General features: G+C 34.8%; 1 protein-coding gene across 9 annotated transcripts in view; it reads right to left on the minus strand.

The window, feature by feature from the left end:
* The window catches only part of NOL4 (nucleolar protein 4), a 381,920-nt gene that overhangs the window by 232,339 nt on the left and 129,601 nt on the right, over positions 1-19,980 (minus strand). For all 9 annotated transcript variants that reach the window (XM_055102633.2, XM_055102631.2, XM_055102632.2 and 6 more), the window contains one exon: positions 18,385-18,517. In XM_055102633.2, coding sequence (XP_054958608.1) covers positions 18,385-18,517 — 133 coding nt within the window. The remainder of the gene's footprint in view (positions 1-18,384; positions 18,518-19,980) is intronic.

The following is a 19,980-nucleotide window of genomic DNA, read 5'->3' on the forward strand; positions in this document are numbered from 1 at the left end:
GTTGAGTATCCCTTATTTGAAATGCTTGGGACAACAAGTGTTTCAACTTTCAGTTTTTTTTTCAGATTTTGGAATATTTGCAAATATATAATGAATCATCTTGGGGATGGAACAAAAGTCCAAACATGAAATTCACTTATGTTTCATATACACCTTGTATACAGAGCCTGAAGGTAACTTTACCCAACATTCTAAATCATTTTTTGCATTCAATTTTATGTACATTGAACAATTTTATTAACCTTTGTGGGCGTGTGTGAGAGAATCTAGGAGTGTGCAGAAAATATATATTGCCAATGAATAGAGCCAAGAGTCTTTTTTCCCCTGAGAATACTGAATAAATTGTGTGTTGGGTGCATGCATTTTGACTGTGATTTGTCACATGAGGTCAGGTTTGGAATTTTCCACTTGTGGCATCATGTTGGCACTCAAAAATTTCAGACTTTTGAGCATTTTGGGTTTCATATTTTTGGATTAGGAACGTTCAACCTATATCATGTTTATCACAGTTGAACAAAAGTGGGGAAGAGGCTACACTCCATGTAAATCTTACTGCAAGTCATGACATTAGAGACACGGTCAAGGTGAGACAAAATTATGAAAAGTCAAAACACATTCTCTTATGTTCCTCTTCCTCCAATTTGAAAAGTTTTCACATGGATAACTGTTACAGCTGGAAGACGAGTACATTCATATATTCTAGTACTTTCTTTGAGTGCATTTGAATTTTTGTATATGAGTTGTATGTGAAATATATATATTTCCATAAAAGCAGAAAACAACCTCTAAGTTCCTGCAGAGCCTTCCCAGTTACTAATTGGTCATTTCATTTTAGGTGTTCATTTATAATTGCTAAGGCTTTATTTTTTTGTGGGGGGAGTATAAATTTTTTATAAGAAAGAAAATATAAGAAGTTTCAGATCCCCAAGTTATGATGGTAAAAATTTAAATACTATCATAGGTGAATGAGAGACACTTTAATAGAGGACAGTCAATAGCATAGAGTATATCTGTGAGTAAATTACAGAAGGGCTGCCTATTTACGAAAGGTGCTTCCTCTGGTCAGATGAATTATGAAAAGGTTCCCTCTCCCCTACGCAAATGCAGCTTCCCACTAGCAAAGTTGGCTTGGCAAAGCAGAACATGACCTAGAATGAGCCTCTACTTTCTCCATGGTTAGCAGCTTTATAGTGCGCACAAACTTTTTCACTTTATTATACCCATACGGAGCGGCCAGAAGGAACCATTTCTGACATCCACCAAATCCCTCACATTGGCAGTAGCCTATTCTACTTACTCCGAAGGTCATCCTGAATAGTGTAAATGATTATCTAACAATATGTGACAAAAAATACTGCCCATTAACTGGACTGAGCAAAAGTTACCCTTAGACTTGAAAGAACGATGAAAATGATATTCCTACTAAGCTTTGAAAGCTGGGACTGTTCAAAGTACTGCAGTTGCAGGAGACCCTCAGACTGGAGGGTGTTTCTTAGTGATTCAAATGTCACCTGAGTCCCACTCCAGGAACAGAAGTCACTTGAACAATTTTTACTGAGCTCCTCCTATGCGTCCGAGTTCAAAGATGGGCTCCTTAACTCCTTCACACAGATTCGAGTTACTACCTTCTTTTATATAAAAGAATGCAAAATGGTAAATCATATTGAATAGCAAAGTAACACTTAATACTTCCAGAATTCTTAGACACAAATTTTCTACAAAATCGTTGCTAGTAACATTTATTTATAATAAAATAGAAAACATCTATTTTTAGCAACACGACTGATAAACATGAGTCTTTAAATGATGAACTCTCTGCTTATATTTGATCTGCACACACATCTACAAATTCCCAGGGGTGCATTCACAAGTTAGCATGAAAATGTCTAACACCAGGCAGGAAAGTCTTGCCTTAGAAAGAAATGGGGCTAGGCACAGTGGTTCAAACCTATAATCCCAGCACTTTCGAAGGCTGAGGTGGGTGGATCACTTGAGTCCAGGAGTTTGAGACTAGCCTAGGCAACATGGTAAAACCCGGTCTCTACAAAAAATACAAAACAAATAGCTGGGCATGATGGCACACCCCTGTGGGCCCAGCTACCTGGGAGGCTGAGGTGGAAGGATCATCTGAACCCCAGTGGTTGAGGCTGCAGTGAGCCGTGATCATGCTACTGCACTCCAGCCTGGGTGACAGAGTGAGACTCTGTCTCAAAAAACAAAACAAAGCAATACAAAACAAATCAAATGGAACTCACATTGTCTACTGAATTAAAAATCAAGACAAATATTTCTTTTTTACTAATGCTTTCATATATCTACATATATATAGATGTATACACATATATATACACACACACAATCACACACACATATAAAAATGTGTATATATCCACACATATGCATGTATATATAGGTATACATATTTAAAGTACTTAATTCCCACAAAGCACCTAAAGATTAACTTTAAATATAAGTCATAAAATAGTATTTAAACACAACATGCAAGGACAACAAAACAAACTAAAACCTACCAAAGATCCTAATTTTAAGTGGAATTAAAGCCTACAGAATAAAAAATACATAAAACAAAGAAGAGAAAATTCACTTTCATTCATATGAAATAATTAATTTAAAATATTTGTAGAAAGGAAATGTATTGACAGAAATTTGATATCAGTAGACCTCTAGTGGTTATTAGAGTAACTGATAATTTTACTACTCTCCATTACTGCTTTCTCTGACCTAAAACAGTTTTCAAATGTGCCAAAATGTTATTTCCCATGGCAATACTACAAATAGTAACCTACTCATGTAGGTTGGAAAACAAAGCAAGACAATTAAACTAACTTAATAAGTTAACCACAAACTAACAAATAAAATAATTTTTACACCTAAAAAAAGTCCTTATACATGCTTAATTTTAGAAATTCACTTTACTCATCATAAAATTTCCATGAACTGAAAGAGAAATCCATTGCATATCTGTGTGTTACTTTCTCTCATTTTTAGATAATTGCAATATGTTGGCATTTTCTTGATGTCAAGATGTTTTAATCAAAATTTAAATATGTGAGCTATAAATAAATACTTGTATTTAGCTTTACCTTAGAATGAAATGAATGTTAGCTTCAGAGGATGGTAGTTATAACCCTATCAACATTGGTCACATCACAGAAATTTGTTTTAGGGAGACATAAATTGTGTCTGAAGTGAAGTTAATTCCCTTCTTTTAAATTTAAGTAATTGTTATTGAAGGATGACTTTTCACCTTTATTAGTAAAGACAATTGTCAAAATGTAAACGATGTCTTTAAGCAATGCCATTCCTGATGTGAAACTAGATGTCATGAACATAAAAATTACCTCCATAGGACAATGATGGACAACCTCAATGCCATCACTTCAACAGATCAATTACTTCCCACAAGTAACAGTACATTTCGTTCCTACAAATCATCAAATCATTTCAAAAGGGGAAGTGTAGGAGAAGATAAAACATTTAATAATTCATGTTCAAGATAACTTATTGGTGTATCTATAATGGCAAGCCAATATGAAAACAATAATTCAATAATTACTTATATGGGAACAAAATACTATATCCAGCAAACACAGTTTTAAAATGTTTTGCTCTAGAGAAGGAATTCTAAAATGCCTCGTGATCACTTATAAAAGAACATAGGTACATAATAAACATAACATCCAATTTACTACAAGGTATTAAAAAAGGAGAGACATTTATCAAGATGATAAATTTAAGGTAGCTGTGAAGCTCTAGATATGGTAATTTCTGGCCTCTGCCCCAAACCTAAGGTTAGCGGCTATTACTAACACTTGCACTTCAGGTAGGACTGGCATAAATTCACATGGTCATCAACTCAACTGTACAAAAATAGAAGACATTTTTTTCTTTTTAATTGAATCTAGTTTATTTGCCCCACTTCTGGTCAGGGAAGGAAACTGGGGCCAAATGAAGCTCGCTTAGCCAACTAAAACTCAGTTTAGCCTGCTAAAACTCAGTAACTTTTGTCAGGATTCTACCACCACCACTCCTTTCTCTCTAGGAACCTAAATAACAATATTTTGTGAGGCGTTGGAAGTGTGGGTTGGCAGAAAAAGGAGGCCAGTGTATTCTCCCCTAATTATCCCCAAGGAAGAGTAACTTTCACATCATATGTCTATCATTGTTAAATCTGCTGATGATGACTATGAACTTGTCAAGGCTTCCAGGTGACAGATTCAGGACTTCTGTGTCCTGAATCTCCAGTTAAGGAGATTCTCCCAGTTCACCAAACCTCCCAGCTGCTTCTCCTTGCCACTCCATCCTAGGCTGGAGTGTGTATCTGTGAGATTTTCCTTTAGTATAAGTACCTAAATACCTCATGCCATTGTCGCTGAACCCTTCAGGTGCCATGTTGGACAAATGAGGCTAGCAGTTTTCCTGACTACACCTTGAGTAATGAGACACACACTTGCTCTGATCTTGTGCCTTCAACCATATACCAACTACCCTGCCACAGGGACAATATCCAGTATGCTTTTCCCAGTGAGCATCGCATCTTATTTCTCCAAATTGCTCTTTCCCACACACATATGATTGAACGATTAACTTGTTTTGGAAGAAAAAAAAGTTCTTATGTAATTATGCATTCTTGTCCCTTCTATAATTTATTCATTCAGACTTTTAGGTTTTTGCTCCTATTTAAAGCCAAGATTTTAGAATTCTGTTCTTTGCCTGTGTCTTGCAAGTCAAAGTCATGGTTTTAAAGATATATAACTATGCTATTAATTTTAAAATATCTGCTTAAGCACTCAAAAGCCAAGCAATTGATTGTTGCTTCTTTCTATATGAGACTTAGCCTAAGTACTGTTCATTGGGAAAATCCTGAATTCTGCTTAAAGGAGATGTGGTAAGCAGAAGTAAAAGGCATTGAAAAACCAAGCATACGTAATACCAAAATATTGCCCCATTTGTACCACAACAATTTAGAAGGCACGAGGCCTTGACACATCCTATTGCTTCTGCCTTACATGTTCTTGTGCCTTTTGTCACCTGTGACGTGTCATTCATCCTCTGGATCTCTGTCCCTTACACTGAGAAGCATTTGCAGCTCCTCCATCCTCAGGTCAAACTGTAGCCACTGCTAGACTCTCTTATAAGACTCCTCTTCCAGTCTGTAGTTATACATATAATCCTATAGTTATCTAATGGCCTCACCCCTGCAACAAGATTACATATCATCTGCAAGATTGTGGGCCTCTTCTATTTTGCACACTGCTGAATCTCCAGCCCTGCATATAGTTCTGGCACATAGTAGGTGGTCAATAACATTCTGTTGTAAATGACTTTATTATCTAATAAGTTCCTATAGACTCCGATGTTAATAAGGCATATATTACTCCTAATTGAAATGAAGTGCTCATAGGCTAACATAAAAAGCGGCATGCACCAGGGCACACAGGTTATGTCACAGAACTGGGATCTAAACTTTGATACTGTGAAGGCTGGGCCACTGCTATGTCCATTGTATCACATCCTTGTCCATCATATTCATCCTTTTTAAGAGATGGGCTCTTGCTACATTGCCCAGGCTGGCCACAAACATCATCTTTAATAACAGTTAGGATGTGCTTTATAAAGAAGTCTTAGAAAACACATGTTTAACTGGGTAAAGCATCATTGTTAATGGCAAAAAGAAGCACAGTTTAATGGAAAGAAAATAAAATGTAAGGTTTAGCTTTGAAATGGGAGTAATGTGTGACATAAGATACTATTTTGATTGTTAAACTACATGATAGTCATTATTGTAATAGTACCTCAATGGGTAAAAAAACAGTTTTCAAAGGAAAAAGCCAAAGTATCTAGTCTATCTGGAACTGATTTATAAAATGTTCATACCCAGAATAACATTCTGCAGTCTTCTTTTTAAGAAATTAGAAGATGGCCCTTTATCTATTGATGCAAATGCAGAAGCTGGCCTATTTACAGATTCACAATTGTTAGACAGAAAATATGCCTAAGTGGTAACTGATTCTATTATTAACTTCTCAATTTACTAAACATAAGTTCTCAGGACCACAATATCTTTTAAGTACTTTTAATGAATTTTATTGGTCTAGTTTCTTTTTTTCCACAAATGCAAGTAAGTTCAATTAATAATATTAAAACTTGTTTTGAAGTTCGGCATTTTACTTTGAAAAGTTTGCTCACATTTGTGTAGGACTGAACATATTTGATAAGTCTACTTAACTATAATCTGGATAATTTCCACATTATACACATTTTAATATTCTTTTAAAATATTTTATTAGATTGAAATGACTATTACTATTATATAATGTATGCTATTTTAAGACGTGACTTGTATAATTGATAGCTGAAAATAGCCTATTTTTCTGGATGCTTTATGTAGGAAAATGGTACTCTTCATCAATAACATATATATTTTATTGTATGTCACACAAAGCAAGGCTGAATAGTTATAAAACAAGCTTATAAGATAAGGTACATCACTATTGACATGAGTGGATGGTCATGAATGAAGAGTGTTTTTCTTTTCCTTCCATCATAGCTTGGTCTTATTATTTAGAATAAAGCACAGTAAAATGAAATGAGAAGATACAAAATAATAAATACAGCCAAAGAGGGCAGCCACATTTTCCTATTGTCCTTTCCAGACAAAGGAGAATTGGAAGGAATGAAAGAAATTGTCAAAAGTCAATTACATATTTAACAGATATAAGAAAATATGAATTTTAAACACAGGGCAATTATTGTTAAGAGAGATTACTGAACAAACAGAATTTAGGTTTCCTACTGTTTTAGAGAGCTAGACAGAACCAATACATTTCAATGGCTACAAATAATATTTTAATTTCTTTATAACAATGCAGAAACAAAGAGGATACATGCATGATAATAGGAAGTTACAGGAAAACATCTACAAGTGGTTATTATAGACAGATTATAAAAGCACAAGCTATATAAAAATATTAGCTATATTATTAATTTTCTGTTTAGAAAATAAGAACATAATGGAATGGTTGAGCCTGCAAAGCATAAAACAATAGGTGTGAGCAAGCATAAACTATAGGATATAATAAATGCGGTGGTTACACAGCCGGGCTTGTGGCAACTTAGAAACTCATGCTTAAAGCCATGGGCATCAGAACCAGAAGGCTGTGTTCCAATCCTGTTTCTACTACTTAGTAGTTGTGGTGATGACAGGCTAGTAAATTAGCCTCCGTGTCCTCTTGTATACCAAAAAAGAAAAAAAAAAGTGTCCACCTCAAATGGCTCTAGTAAAAACTTTAAAAAGCTAATTCCTCAAACAGCGCCTAGCATTCAGTAAACAGTCAAGAAATTTTAGTTCTCGTCATCATCTGTCCTTTGAGTTAGAAATGCCTTTTAAAAATAATTTGATTTTATATGGTTGAATTGGATGAGAGTTTATATGGTTTTTATTGACTCTAAAATAGAATCATGCACACAATATTTTAGATAAACAAACTACTGGTTCTGCTGGCATGCTTTAAGAGAGTAGGCATGTCCTCACAGAGACCACTTTAGAACCCCACATCACCATTCAGTGCACTAAACTCCACTGTCCCTATGCTGATAACCTGATTTCTCTTGATTGTTTCATCACAGATTTGAATAAAGACAGGGCTAAGCAGTGATGAGTTGCACGTTTTATTCTGTATGGCACCAGGAATGATTCTCCCTAACATTGTTACACCACAACAATAATGACATGTTAGTGAATTAACCTCATAGGGAGAGATGGGCTGACTGATGATATTTGACTGCCAGAAACCCTCAAAATTTATAAAATATATATGAACATTTAAGGTTGCCAAAGACATAACAATGCAGTGGTTGAAGGAAATCCCAAGAAATACTCCAGTACCTCAAAACCTCAGGAAATATTTTATGAAAAGTGGTTGAGTGGAAATTAAAAATTATTGTTGAAACAGCTAAATTTTGCTCTCTCTCTCTGTCTTTACATATACACATACCCACACATACATACACATGTACATTCAAGATGGATTAGGGATAAGGGTTCTTATGAATGAGATTCTTCATAGAGGAAAAAGAAGGAAGTGATGATTTCACAATATTTTGGCAATATTTGTGAGCTTTCATGTTGACTACAGTTTCTTGAAAATGGAGTGGCAGATTGGGAAGAAAAAGGAAACAACTCTGAATGACTCTCGCAGCCAGGATGGGAGGGAGAAACTAGAAGAGTGGAAAGTCTGTTCTTTCAGGAATCACCTTGGTTTTCTAAGGAAGGGCCAGCTGGGAGAAAAATGGGTGTGTCTCCATTGCTTTTAATTCCTTTCTCTAGTTTAAGAAAGCACTAAACCAGTTTAGAGATGTACAGAAAATGAGACAAGATAAAATGTTAGGAACAAGAAAGAGAACCCTAACAGGGTGAACACACAGATGGTTCTGGAACTATAATAAAGTTTAGAGAGAGATTATCTAAAGCTTCTCATTTACAAATATAGAAAAGGTTGTCCAAAGTTGTTAATAATACTTAAATAATGTTGCAGAATTAGTTACTGGCCGAGCTAGTGTCAATATTTATGGTTGAGAGGTCTTTTATGCTGTCTTCTTAATGAATTCACTTTAACATACCAAAGCTACTAATTATTTTATTGCTTCATAGTAGATTGTGGTTGTAGACAAGGAAGAATTCACAGGCTTCAGGAACCCCAAAGTAAGATTATAAAAAGGACAGAATATTCATCCATGGACTTTGTTGTTGTTTCTTTCTGTTTGGTTTTCTTTTAGCAGTCAGGCCCTTCTTCCTTAGGGCTACTGCGGTTTGTTGGGGGTTCACTCTAGACTCTATTCACCTGGGTCCCTCTTGCCCCTGGAGGTATCACCAGTGGAGGCTGCAGAGCAGCAAAGATGGCAGCCTGCTTCTTCCTCTGGAAGTTTTTTCCCAGAGGGGCACTGACCTGATGCCGGCTGGAACGCTCCCATATGAGGTGTCTGGAGAGTCCTGTTGGGAGGTCTCACACAGTCATGAGGAGCCGGATCAGAGACCCACTTAAATAGGCAGTCTGTCTGCCCCTTGGTGGAGCAGGTGTGCTGGGCTGGGTGGAATCCCCCTCCTCTGGGCTGCCCTGACTCTCCAGAGCTAGCAGACAGGAAAGACTAGGGCTGCTGATCCAAGATACCGCGGTCACCCTTCCTCCTAGGGGCTCTTCTCAGGGATACCAGAGTTCTGTCCATAAACCCCTGGCTAGGGATGCTGAAATTGTAACAGGGAGGCCCCGCCCATCGAGGATAAGGAAAGCAACTGCCTATATAATATTTGGCAAGAATAACTGAGTCTAAGGGTTGAGTGCATTTCACTATAAAAGTAAGCAGATGGGGAAGAAATTTCAAAATACTATTTCAATTTTAAAAGTATTTATATTTTATTGTATTTCAAATACTGTGTGTGGCTCCAAAGGGAATATGCAAGGATACATAAGATATACTTTGTTTTTTGTCCCCAAAGCACTCCCAGTCAAGTGGAGAAATGAGACTGGTAAGAAAATAATTACACTGTAAATTTATAATAATTATAATGAAATATCCTTTCAACCCCTTTCTTCAATACTTTCCAACTGTTCTTTCTTTATATCACCCACAATCTAACTAGGATCCCTATAAACCTAGTAAATATTTTCATGGCCAATTTACCCCTACGTTGTAGTTGATTTATCTGTCTGCACAGCTGGCATGCAACACCAGCTTCAAAGCCCTACTAAACACTGAAATTGCTTTTGCCTAAAGGCTAAAGCTGTTTTTAAAAGAAGTAGTAGCTAGCTGACCCAAATTAGTACAAGAAAGTTATAAAGAAACACAGCATGGTGTTCAGTTTACGGTAAGAGTTTATAAAGGCTAGCCAGGTGATAGTAAAAACAAAAACAAAAATAGACAAAAAAGACAGTTGTTCAAGACTTTCAAGTTGGAAATGCAAGTGGTCTGATTCTATAATATAGCTGGATATATAAATCAATAGGTTCAAAATTTATTTGAATAAATTCATAAAGGATATGTATTGTCTAACATCTCTCCAGTTGTTATGAGGCTTCTTAATTTTATTTATGCCTTAACAGACAGACAGAAATCCATATTTAAGGATTAAACGGTCTAGCATCTGCTATTTGGTCCTAACAGAAATTTGGCATCTCCTGGAGGTGCTGAAACTGATTGAACTTTGGATCCACATAAACATTCATGGACTGGCAAACACTGTCAAGAAGATAGTGACAAAACCAAAAGAGCAATATCTCAAAACAAAGAACTAACCCAGCAGTAAAATTTCAAATTAATCTGACGTCCTTCACTGATCAGATTAGACTCTCCAAAGCAAGCATGTAACCAAGCCGATTTCCCCTAGTTTCCCAGAGGATCAGAACCTAGCTAAGATGGGACTGGTCTCTAGGGTGTGGCAAGTTTGAGCCTGAAATCAAAGAGCTAATTCTCTAAACAAGCACTCGTTTATATGAAAACACACTTATGTAATATGAGTAAAGTATTGAAAGGCAGAATTGTCACTAAAAAAGGTAGAGCAAACTCCCAAATAAGTGATCTTAAATGTAAAAAGTAAATAACATTCCCTATATATGCATTTTAAATAAATATACAACTAAACATCATTTTTCATACTTATCCTTTATATGTAAGTCAAACTGCCTTTTCTTCTGCTTTTGGAAACAGAGAATTACTGCTTAAAAGCAATTTCAAATGATTAAATACTTACACATGAACACACACATACACACAAATAACAATATTATGAATGGATTTAGTAATCAAAATTCCCTCCAATTCATAGTAACATTCCTTCAAATTACTTGTTTTCTTTATATTACTTATAAAGGTAGTTTATACTTCTGTAAATTATTATACAATTATTTATAGAGCAACCGCCATAAACAGAGTTTTCTAAAAGCTTCATCGAATTAACTAACTCAATTCAGAATATTTAAACAAATTCATCATGTGAATTAGGTTTAATAAGGCATTAAAACAACTTGAATTAAGAAAAAAGAGCAGCATTGTATCATTTTTAGGTATTTTAAGTCCAGAAGTGTATGCAAATTAAAAAGTGAGAGTAAAAACACTATTAGGAACGAATTCAATTTTGAAGTCAAATATGTTATTACATTTGTATAAAAGAATCAACATCCTTTTAACAATTTTTGCTCTATCCCAAGTTTCCTAAGCAATTGTAAACACTGAAAGAAAACAAACTTGCACAAGAAAGAAAATGACTTACACAAGACAACATAATCTCTCCAGGGAATCTGGTGTTCAGCCTGAAAAACATTTTAATAGCTTTTCTGATTAAAATTCACCATCACAAAAAAGTTAACCACTGAATTTAATTTCCTATTCAGTATACTGTTTTACATCACTTTTATTAAAAACATGTTTTATTAGATTTTCCAATGAAATTAAATGGTGAACAGTACATAGTTCTTGCTTTTACTGCTGGTTTATACGCTTTAATAATTACATAAAACTATCTTATTCAACCAAATTAAATTCAATTTTAGCCACAAGCATATTGTTACTAAAATTTTATTCACATATAAACTGGGCAGTAAAAACAGCATTTCAAAGGAGTATTTCATGTGTGTTTGTGTGTGTGTTCTAAAGTCCAGTGTATGCAGTGTTCATATACATAAGACTGAAAACAGACTGTAAAATTTCTTAGAGTAGAATAGGAGCATTTTCAAAATTTACAAAAGAACTGTCATATGTGGCAATTGTCATAACTAAGAAAACAGAGCTAATTGAAACACATACAAACATATACATATTCTAGGAATGAACTTACATGCTATTCCTCATTCAAAAAGTAACTCAGAAGTTACTGGTCACAACATTTGAGCATGAAGTGCACCAATGTGACTTAATCCCCTTTAGACCTATTGCCATTTTGACACTCCAGAACAGCTAGGTAGAATAGTAAAGAATACATTCACAAGCATAGTGTGGAGCACTGGTTCCCATACTTACATCCCACACAATTGTCTTAGTCATCCCATCTGAGATGGGTCCCATGAATCTGTATTTTTAAAATAAATTCCCAATGTAGGAGTTTCAGGAGGCCAGTTTAGCACATAATCTGAATTAGGATATAAGAAAAAGTGAAACTCCAACAGTCATATCTGTTAATGTACTTATTTATCTCACAATCACATTGCTATTTTTTGTTAACTTACTCCCCTCTATGTTTCCACTGAAAAGAGGACTGTGATAATTTACGAGTGTACAAGTCAAGAGATACACAATGTACATATGTGAGCATCATTGCTATCTGAAACAGAAATGCATCTCAATTTCAAAAACACTTTGTTTCCATATCTTTCATATTCTAGTTTAAGCTATTTTAAAGCTTGAACCATTAGTTCAAATCAAGGAAGTATGGCAATTTCATATGGTTCAATCTAATATGCAATGTTCATGCTTGTAAATCCATTGTCCAACTTATGCTAGAATTTAATATGTATTAGTTGAGTGAATAATGAAATATTGGACCTCACATCATTTACCCTTGTCCTAAGTATACCCAATGATCCAAGTGAGTTACGTTTTAGAATTATATCTCTGAATGGTACATTTGCCTTTTTTTTTTTTGACTACCTAGCCTCTGAATATGCTTCCTATTTTTGGTGAATTCTATTAATATATCATAGGTGTCTTAGTGGGGATTTTTACTATGGAAGCCAAAAGGCTCAAAGGACCATAGGAAAATATTTAATATAGAAATATTTTAAATGGATTTCTTAATAGCTTTTATAGCTGATTAAGCTGACATACAGAGAATTTAAGGGTATGCCTCAACATTCCTTTTATTCCTATTATCTTTTTTAAAAATGCAAATATACATATATAAATTGTTGCAACTGAAAAATACATAAATATATTGGTAATATCTAATAATCTTTCTAATTATTTGTGCTTAAAAAAGCACAAATACTCCCTTACAAAATATCAATAGTTTACATTAAAGTGTTAACTCAGAAAAGTGATTAAAATGGTTCTTAGAAAAGTATCCTTCTATAAAATGAAGTAAAATGCTTATTTTGAACTGAAACTTTAAGTCTGTTTCTAAATCTGACACTTTTCTTTTGCCAGATATCTTTTAAAAATAACCCCAGACAAGGAATGAACATCAGCTGTTTTAGAAGGTACAAATTCATAATAAAGTAAGTAATTGATTTAGGAAAGGGAATACATTTTTGAGCTAATCCATGTTGCCATAAATGTCTAGGATCTGAGATTCAAACACAGAAGCTCAAGTGACAAAATTTCTGTTTCTAATCCATTTAAATGGCTGGCAGAACAAGAAGAATGCTTACAAATTGCTGAATATTTGAAGGATGCCTTTAGCTGTTAGGCCTCGAGATGCTTTTTGAAATTCTGTGAACCGCAGCCATTGCATAGCAAAACTTCCTTCATAATAAGTTCCTTATATTCCACAACACCTTCAAGGTGTTTTGCTTTTACTCATGCTTTCATGAGTAAAGCAGATGTATATATAACCTTTAAATGATTTTAACTTAAAAACATTAAGTCTGTAAAAAAAATTTAAATAGCTCAACTTAGTTTCCTCAAAACCAAAAATGAGGGTAAAATACTTTTTATGCGAAGATTCAGTTTCTAAGCATTTTTTGCCTTTATGTTTTTATTGAGTTAGGGAAATATTATAAACCTAAAAAAGGCAAAAGAAGCAGAATACTATACATTAATCCTGAAGCATTCTTCTTATTACAAATTCTTCATTCAGGTTTGTGTCTTCTTGACCTTTATCTGATTATCTAGCCTGGGGAAAAATATTTTTCTTCTTTTTCACCTTTTCTGAGTGTATACATATCTATATATCCAGATACGTATTTCCAACACAACGCACATTTGATAGTCTTCTTTTCCCTTGGTTTTTAATGAATACTTTTCAAATTTTCTATAACCATAGTGAAATAAAAATTGCAAAAAAAGTTATTTTACTCTTCATTTTATATGGTACCCAATAAGGACATTTTTATACATACCTGTTATAATTATTAGGAAGGATTTATAAAAATCATAATGTCCTACTTCAATTTCTCTAAATAAAATCTTAATCACTTAATGTTAAAAAAAATTTTTAATTCAACTTAAAATAATTTGTATTGTTTAGATTTTCAAAATATTAAACAGGGATTTCAGTCAACTGTTAAAATAGGAATTTCTCCTACAGTTTTTCCAGACTTCAGACACATTGAACCAATGGCTGCAGAGAACAGAGTTTAACTGCCAGTCAAAATAAAATAATAATCTATATCTACACTGTCTGACACAGTAGCCACCGGTCACGTGTAGCTATTTAAATTTGAATTAAAATTAAATTACAATAGTTTCTCAGTAACACTAGCCATATTTCAAGTACTCAATAGCCACAATGTGGAGAGCGACTATCAAGTTGGACAGTGTAACTAAAGAACTATTCTGAGATTGCAGAAAGACAACTGGGCACTGATTCCTAGGCTTTTCTTTTGTTTTCAACTTAGGGTAATTTTGTCCCACAAGGGACATTTGCAACATCTGAAGATATTTTTATTTGTCACAGTTGGGAGAAGGGGAGCTAAGAACATGCAGCAGGTAGAGGCCAGGAAGCTGCTAAATATTATGCAATGCAGAGGACATCCCTCTCCAACAAAGAGTTGTGTGTCAATAGTGGCAACGCTGAGTTTGATATACATTCCTTAAAATTGTGTGTTATATGAGGTAGGTCCCATGCCTTTTTTTTTTCTTACTGTGATACACACACACACACACACACACACAAACACTCACACCCCTAATATAGGAAGCTCTAAAAGAAAGGTAATGTTAGACAAATAAATCAAGATACAGAAGAGCATAAATGACATAATTCTAGGTTTTTGATGACAAAATTTTCTGAGTATGTATATGGGTGTGTATTTGTAAACAGGAAAAAAAGAAATTTTACAGAAGGTTGTCAATATGGATTACCTAGGAGAGTACCATTGTCAGAAGGAAGGACAGAAGAAAAGAAGATAAATATGTAAAACTTATGTTACAAAATATAATTATGGTAAAACATTATATTTTAATCATTTAAATGATGGAGAATGTAAGAATTAACTCAAATGAAGCCAATGAAAGGAAAACTTTAAGCATGTGAAGACTCATTAATTAATATGGTATTTTCATTCTAGAAGAGAAACAGCTAATAATTGAGAAAAATAATGCAGTTTCATACAGTGATAAGTCCTCTGAAGAATGTTAACAATTAGGAAATAGGTAAGGGGAGACAGTCCTGAGCTCAGGAAAGATGTCAGGGCTTGGAGAAATAAATTTGGGATTCATCTAGATAGAGATGGTATGGAAAGCAACATGGTTAGATGTGGTGTCCTAGGGAGTGAGAAAAAGGAAGAGGGAGTTGAAGCCTGCACTCTGGCATCTATAGAATAGAACATAGAAAAGGAGCCCACAGAGATGAATGAGACAGAAATTGCACCAGAAAAAAAGCGGGGGGGGAGCATTGTCCTTAAACATTAGCGTTGAAGGAGATGAAGACTAAGGGTTGACCAATGAATTAAGCAATAAGAAGCCTGCTGGTGATGTTCACAAGAACAAGTGAAGTTGGTGGCAAGGATGAAAGCCTACTTGAGATGAGCCAAAAAGGGTAGAGTGGAAATAACAGGACAACTCTTTCAGAGTTTCACTATAAAGTCTTTTGCAGGGGTGGTGCAGAGAAATAGGGTAATGAATGAAGAGGTGCAATGGGATATGACATGGTTGAATGTTTCTGTCCCATCCAAAATTGATGTTGAAACTTAATCTCCAGCATAGCAGTATTAAGAGGTATGGCCTTTAGGATGTGTCAGTCTCATCTGATGAATAGGATTAGGTGCCCTTATAAAAGGGCTTGATAGGCCAGCCACAGTGACTCATGCCTGTAATCCCAGCACTTTGGGAGGCTGAGACGGGCGGATCACTTGAGGTCAGGAGTTCAAAACCAGCCTGGCCAACATGGTGAAACCCCATCTCTACTAAAAATACAAAAAAAAAAAAAATTAGCTGGGTGTGGTGGTGTGTGCCTGTAGCCCCAGCTACTCAGGAGGCTGAGGCAGGAGAATTGCTTGAACCCGGGAGGCAGAGGTTGCAATGAGCCAAGATCATGCCACTACACTCCAGCCTGGGCAACAGAGCGAGACTCCATCTTAAAAATAAAATAATAAAACAAAATAAAACAAAAGGGCTTGACAGAAGGAGTTTACCCCTCTTTGGATCCTGCCACCATGAGAGGATATGGTGTTCCTTCCCTCGGGAGGATTCAGCAATAATGCACTATCGTGGGAGAACAAGCTCCTCCAGACACTGAACCTACTGGCACCTAGATCTTGGACTCCCAGATCTTGGACTCCAGAACTGTGAGAGATAAATTTCTGTTCTTTATAAATGACTCCGTCTCAGGTATTTTGCTGTAGCAGCACAAACGGAAAAAGACAAAATCAATCGAGGCATTTTAAAGAAGATATTTATCAAATTATGTTTGTATGTAGATTCTAATAATCCAGTAGAGTGGGGAAAACCTCTGATGCAGGAGAAAGAGGATGGATCACTGCAAGAGAAAACTCAGCAAGAAATGTAAGAAAAAAGTATCTTACATGTAAGGCAAGGAAGGGTTAGGCCTAGGTTAGAAAAGGAACAACTAGATAGGTGATTACCCTTGAAACATTCATCAATATATCATGAGAAAGTGCTTTTCCCTAAGAGTATATAATATTTGGAGTTATTCTACTGCATTTGATTAAAATCAATATAGATTTATATCACAGCAGTTGTGCCATAGCCAAAGACCTGCAGCTTGCAACTTCAGTCAAGTAAACAATGAATTTGCATGATGAGAGACATCCTCTATATTCTCTATACATCCTCTACATTATCTATATTCCCTAAAATTATAGACTAAGACGGTGAGGAGATACCTAAGTTAAATGCATAAGCAAATTAATGGAGTGATATACATTACTAAGAATATTTCAGTTACTCTATGATCTTGGTACTATACAATGGCCATTAAAAAAATACAAAATCTGAGGAATGCCTACTCATGTTTTAGAAGAAAAGAGAAAATTTATATCTAAATCAGAAAAACTTCATTCTTATAATATTTCCAAATAAATGGCTTTTCTACTACAATAGCTATTTTAGCACGTAGCAATTAAGATACGATCTTAAAGTCACTGATAATCAATGCATTCCTCATTTTCTTATAACTCATGCTAACAAGGACACCAGCATCTTTTAAGATTAATCTGAAGTGAGAAAAAGAAAAGCCCCTCTGTTCTTGGACTTTTTTTGTGCTTAAAACTAGGGATTTCTTAAGCCTTGCCAACACAAACAAAACACAAATAGCAGCTAGAAATACAGCAATCTTTTGCAACCAGTTTGTAATAGCAACTGTCAGAGAAAGCAAAGATTTTTTCCGTATCTATAAATGTAAGTACAAAACTCTTCAATCAAAAAGTTCATACGAACTTGTTAAATACAGAAATAATACACAAATTTTGAATATAACTGGCCAATTTCCTTCTATTTAAAACCCTTTTTGTCGGCAATTACCAAAATAAGTCACATTGACTTGTATACATAATTGTATATTTACAAAGACAAAAATCTACAAAGGTAGTGTTCAAAGACCTCCAAAAATATTAGGCCTACAATGTTAGTATGACATCTACTTTCTCTACATATCTAGCTTTCTTCCTATCAAGAATAGGCTGATTCAGAAATCTTTCATGAACCCAGGAATAAGAGATCATTAGCTTTCTTTCCTTAACAGCTGAATAAAGTAGCTCAAAAATCATAGCAAAATATCGTCTTACTCAGCACTATTGCTCTGGTAAAATTCCCTTTAATATCTAGTGATTCTTAGTTGAAACTTGTCTTTTACATAAAAGATAAACATCCAAATTAATCTTTTGATCATATTTAAATGCTTAATTTAGTCAGAAGAATGACAGCCCAAGAAATCAAAGCTAGAAAATATCACAGAAACCAAACTGTATTGATATAACACATATTCTAAGTTCAGGGAGCAAAACATGAATTAGCTTGAATTTTATAACCAATATCTGCTTATAAATCAGTCTAACACCTTGGTTTTGAACAAAGTTTTGAATTAAAAAATAGTGAAGTGGATGATACAACCTAAATACATAGAGAAAAGTTCCCATAGAAATGGGTAGATTTTTAAAAATTGACACAAGAATTAAGAGGTAGTTGTTGTTTCCATGCATTCTGACTCATTTTTTTGCTGTTGTTTTGCTTATTTAGTCAAACTGAAAGGCTTACCATCTTGCTGGCCATGAAGATTCTGGGGACTTTGCATTCTTTCTTCAAGATTGGAGCTAAGATCAGAGTTCACAGCTGACATCCGTGTTGAATCACTCATGTCAAATTCATCACTTTCTATTGAACTTTCATCCTGAAAATAGTTTTAAAATATCATCAAGCATTTTAAAGTATAATACGTTTAAATAATAACCATTTTATCTACAGAGTCAATTGAAGTTTAACCCGTAAATTTTTACAGAATTCAGAAAAATATGTTACTAACTAATAGATGTTTAAAATAGCAAACAATGGGCCGGGCATGGTGGCTCAGGCCTGTAATCCCAGCACTTTCAGAGGCTGAGGAGGGCAGATCACGAGGTCAGGAGATCAAGACCATCCTGGCTAACACAGTGAAACCCCGTCTCTACTAAAAATACAGAAAGAAATTAGCCAGGTGTGGCGGTGAGTGCCTGTAGTCCCAGCTACTCGGGAGGCTGAGGCAGGAGAATGGCTTGAACCTGGGAGGCAGAGCTTGCAGTGAGCTGAGATCAAGCCACTGCACTCCAGCCTGGGCAACAGAGCGAGACTCGTCTCAAAAAAACAAACAAACAAACAAACAACAACAAAAAAAATGGAATAATTTCTCCCTTCAAGGAATTTCAAGACTTGTGAAATAATATAAAGAATGATTTTATAGTAAATACTTTCTAAAAGAGTTAATCATAAAATGTAACATAAAGAGAAATACAAGTTTTGATTTAAAACTAAATGACCAAAAAATGTTGTAAGCAGAAATCTTAGAATGCAGAAAGGGCTTTATAAAAAAATTTTCATTGGCAAACAGGATAGATTCTAATATAGCCAACTTATATATTAGGTTCAAAGTCCACATGTAATGGAGAGCAAGGTAATCTTAGTACACCCTTTCTTTCTTTACAAGCAAATATAAATTGCACGGCAACCACAAAGAGGAGTTCTAGGTAAAATTGTACATGAAACATTTACTAAAAGTCAGTTCATAAAATGGAATTACCAAAAGGCCAGTTTGCTGAATGGCCAATTTATCAAAACTTTCCAAATGTTAAACCAAATCTAGGATATATTATTGCAGTCATTTTTCTGAAGCAAACTTCGTTTGGAGAACTGATTTTTGGACAAATGGTATACTTATACAGGCTGGAAGGCCCGGGAAACCTGTGCAAAATGTAAATGTTTAATCAAAATCTCTAGCTTTGACTTGACTTTAATTTGTAAATGTTTGATCGGAACGTTTAACACTAATATAATAATCAGCAGTAGTAGTAGTGCTGCTATTTATGTTGCACACGTTGTTCTTTATATTTTATCACAACTATGAATTAGCTACAAATTTGCAAACAATTTATAGATGAAGAAATTGAGGCACAGAGAAGTTAAATCATTTCCCCTGCTATTATATACTAGAACCGGTAGTCATAAGAAGTCATCCAGACTCGAGGAAACAATATATTTGAATAGGAAGAATTACCCTGGTTTCATAAATGACATCTTGGCATCAGCAAAGGAGTTTCTATTATTAACAAACAAGACCATCCTGGTAGACTAATAAATTGGCATTCTGATTCTTATATCAGG

This window comes from Pan paniscus, chromosome 17 (assembly GCF_029289425.2).
Source record: "Pan paniscus chromosome 17, NHGRI_mPanPan1-v2.0_pri, whole genome shotgun sequence".
Lineage (NCBI taxonomy): Eukaryota > Metazoa > Chordata > Mammalia > Primates > Hominidae > Pan > Pan paniscus.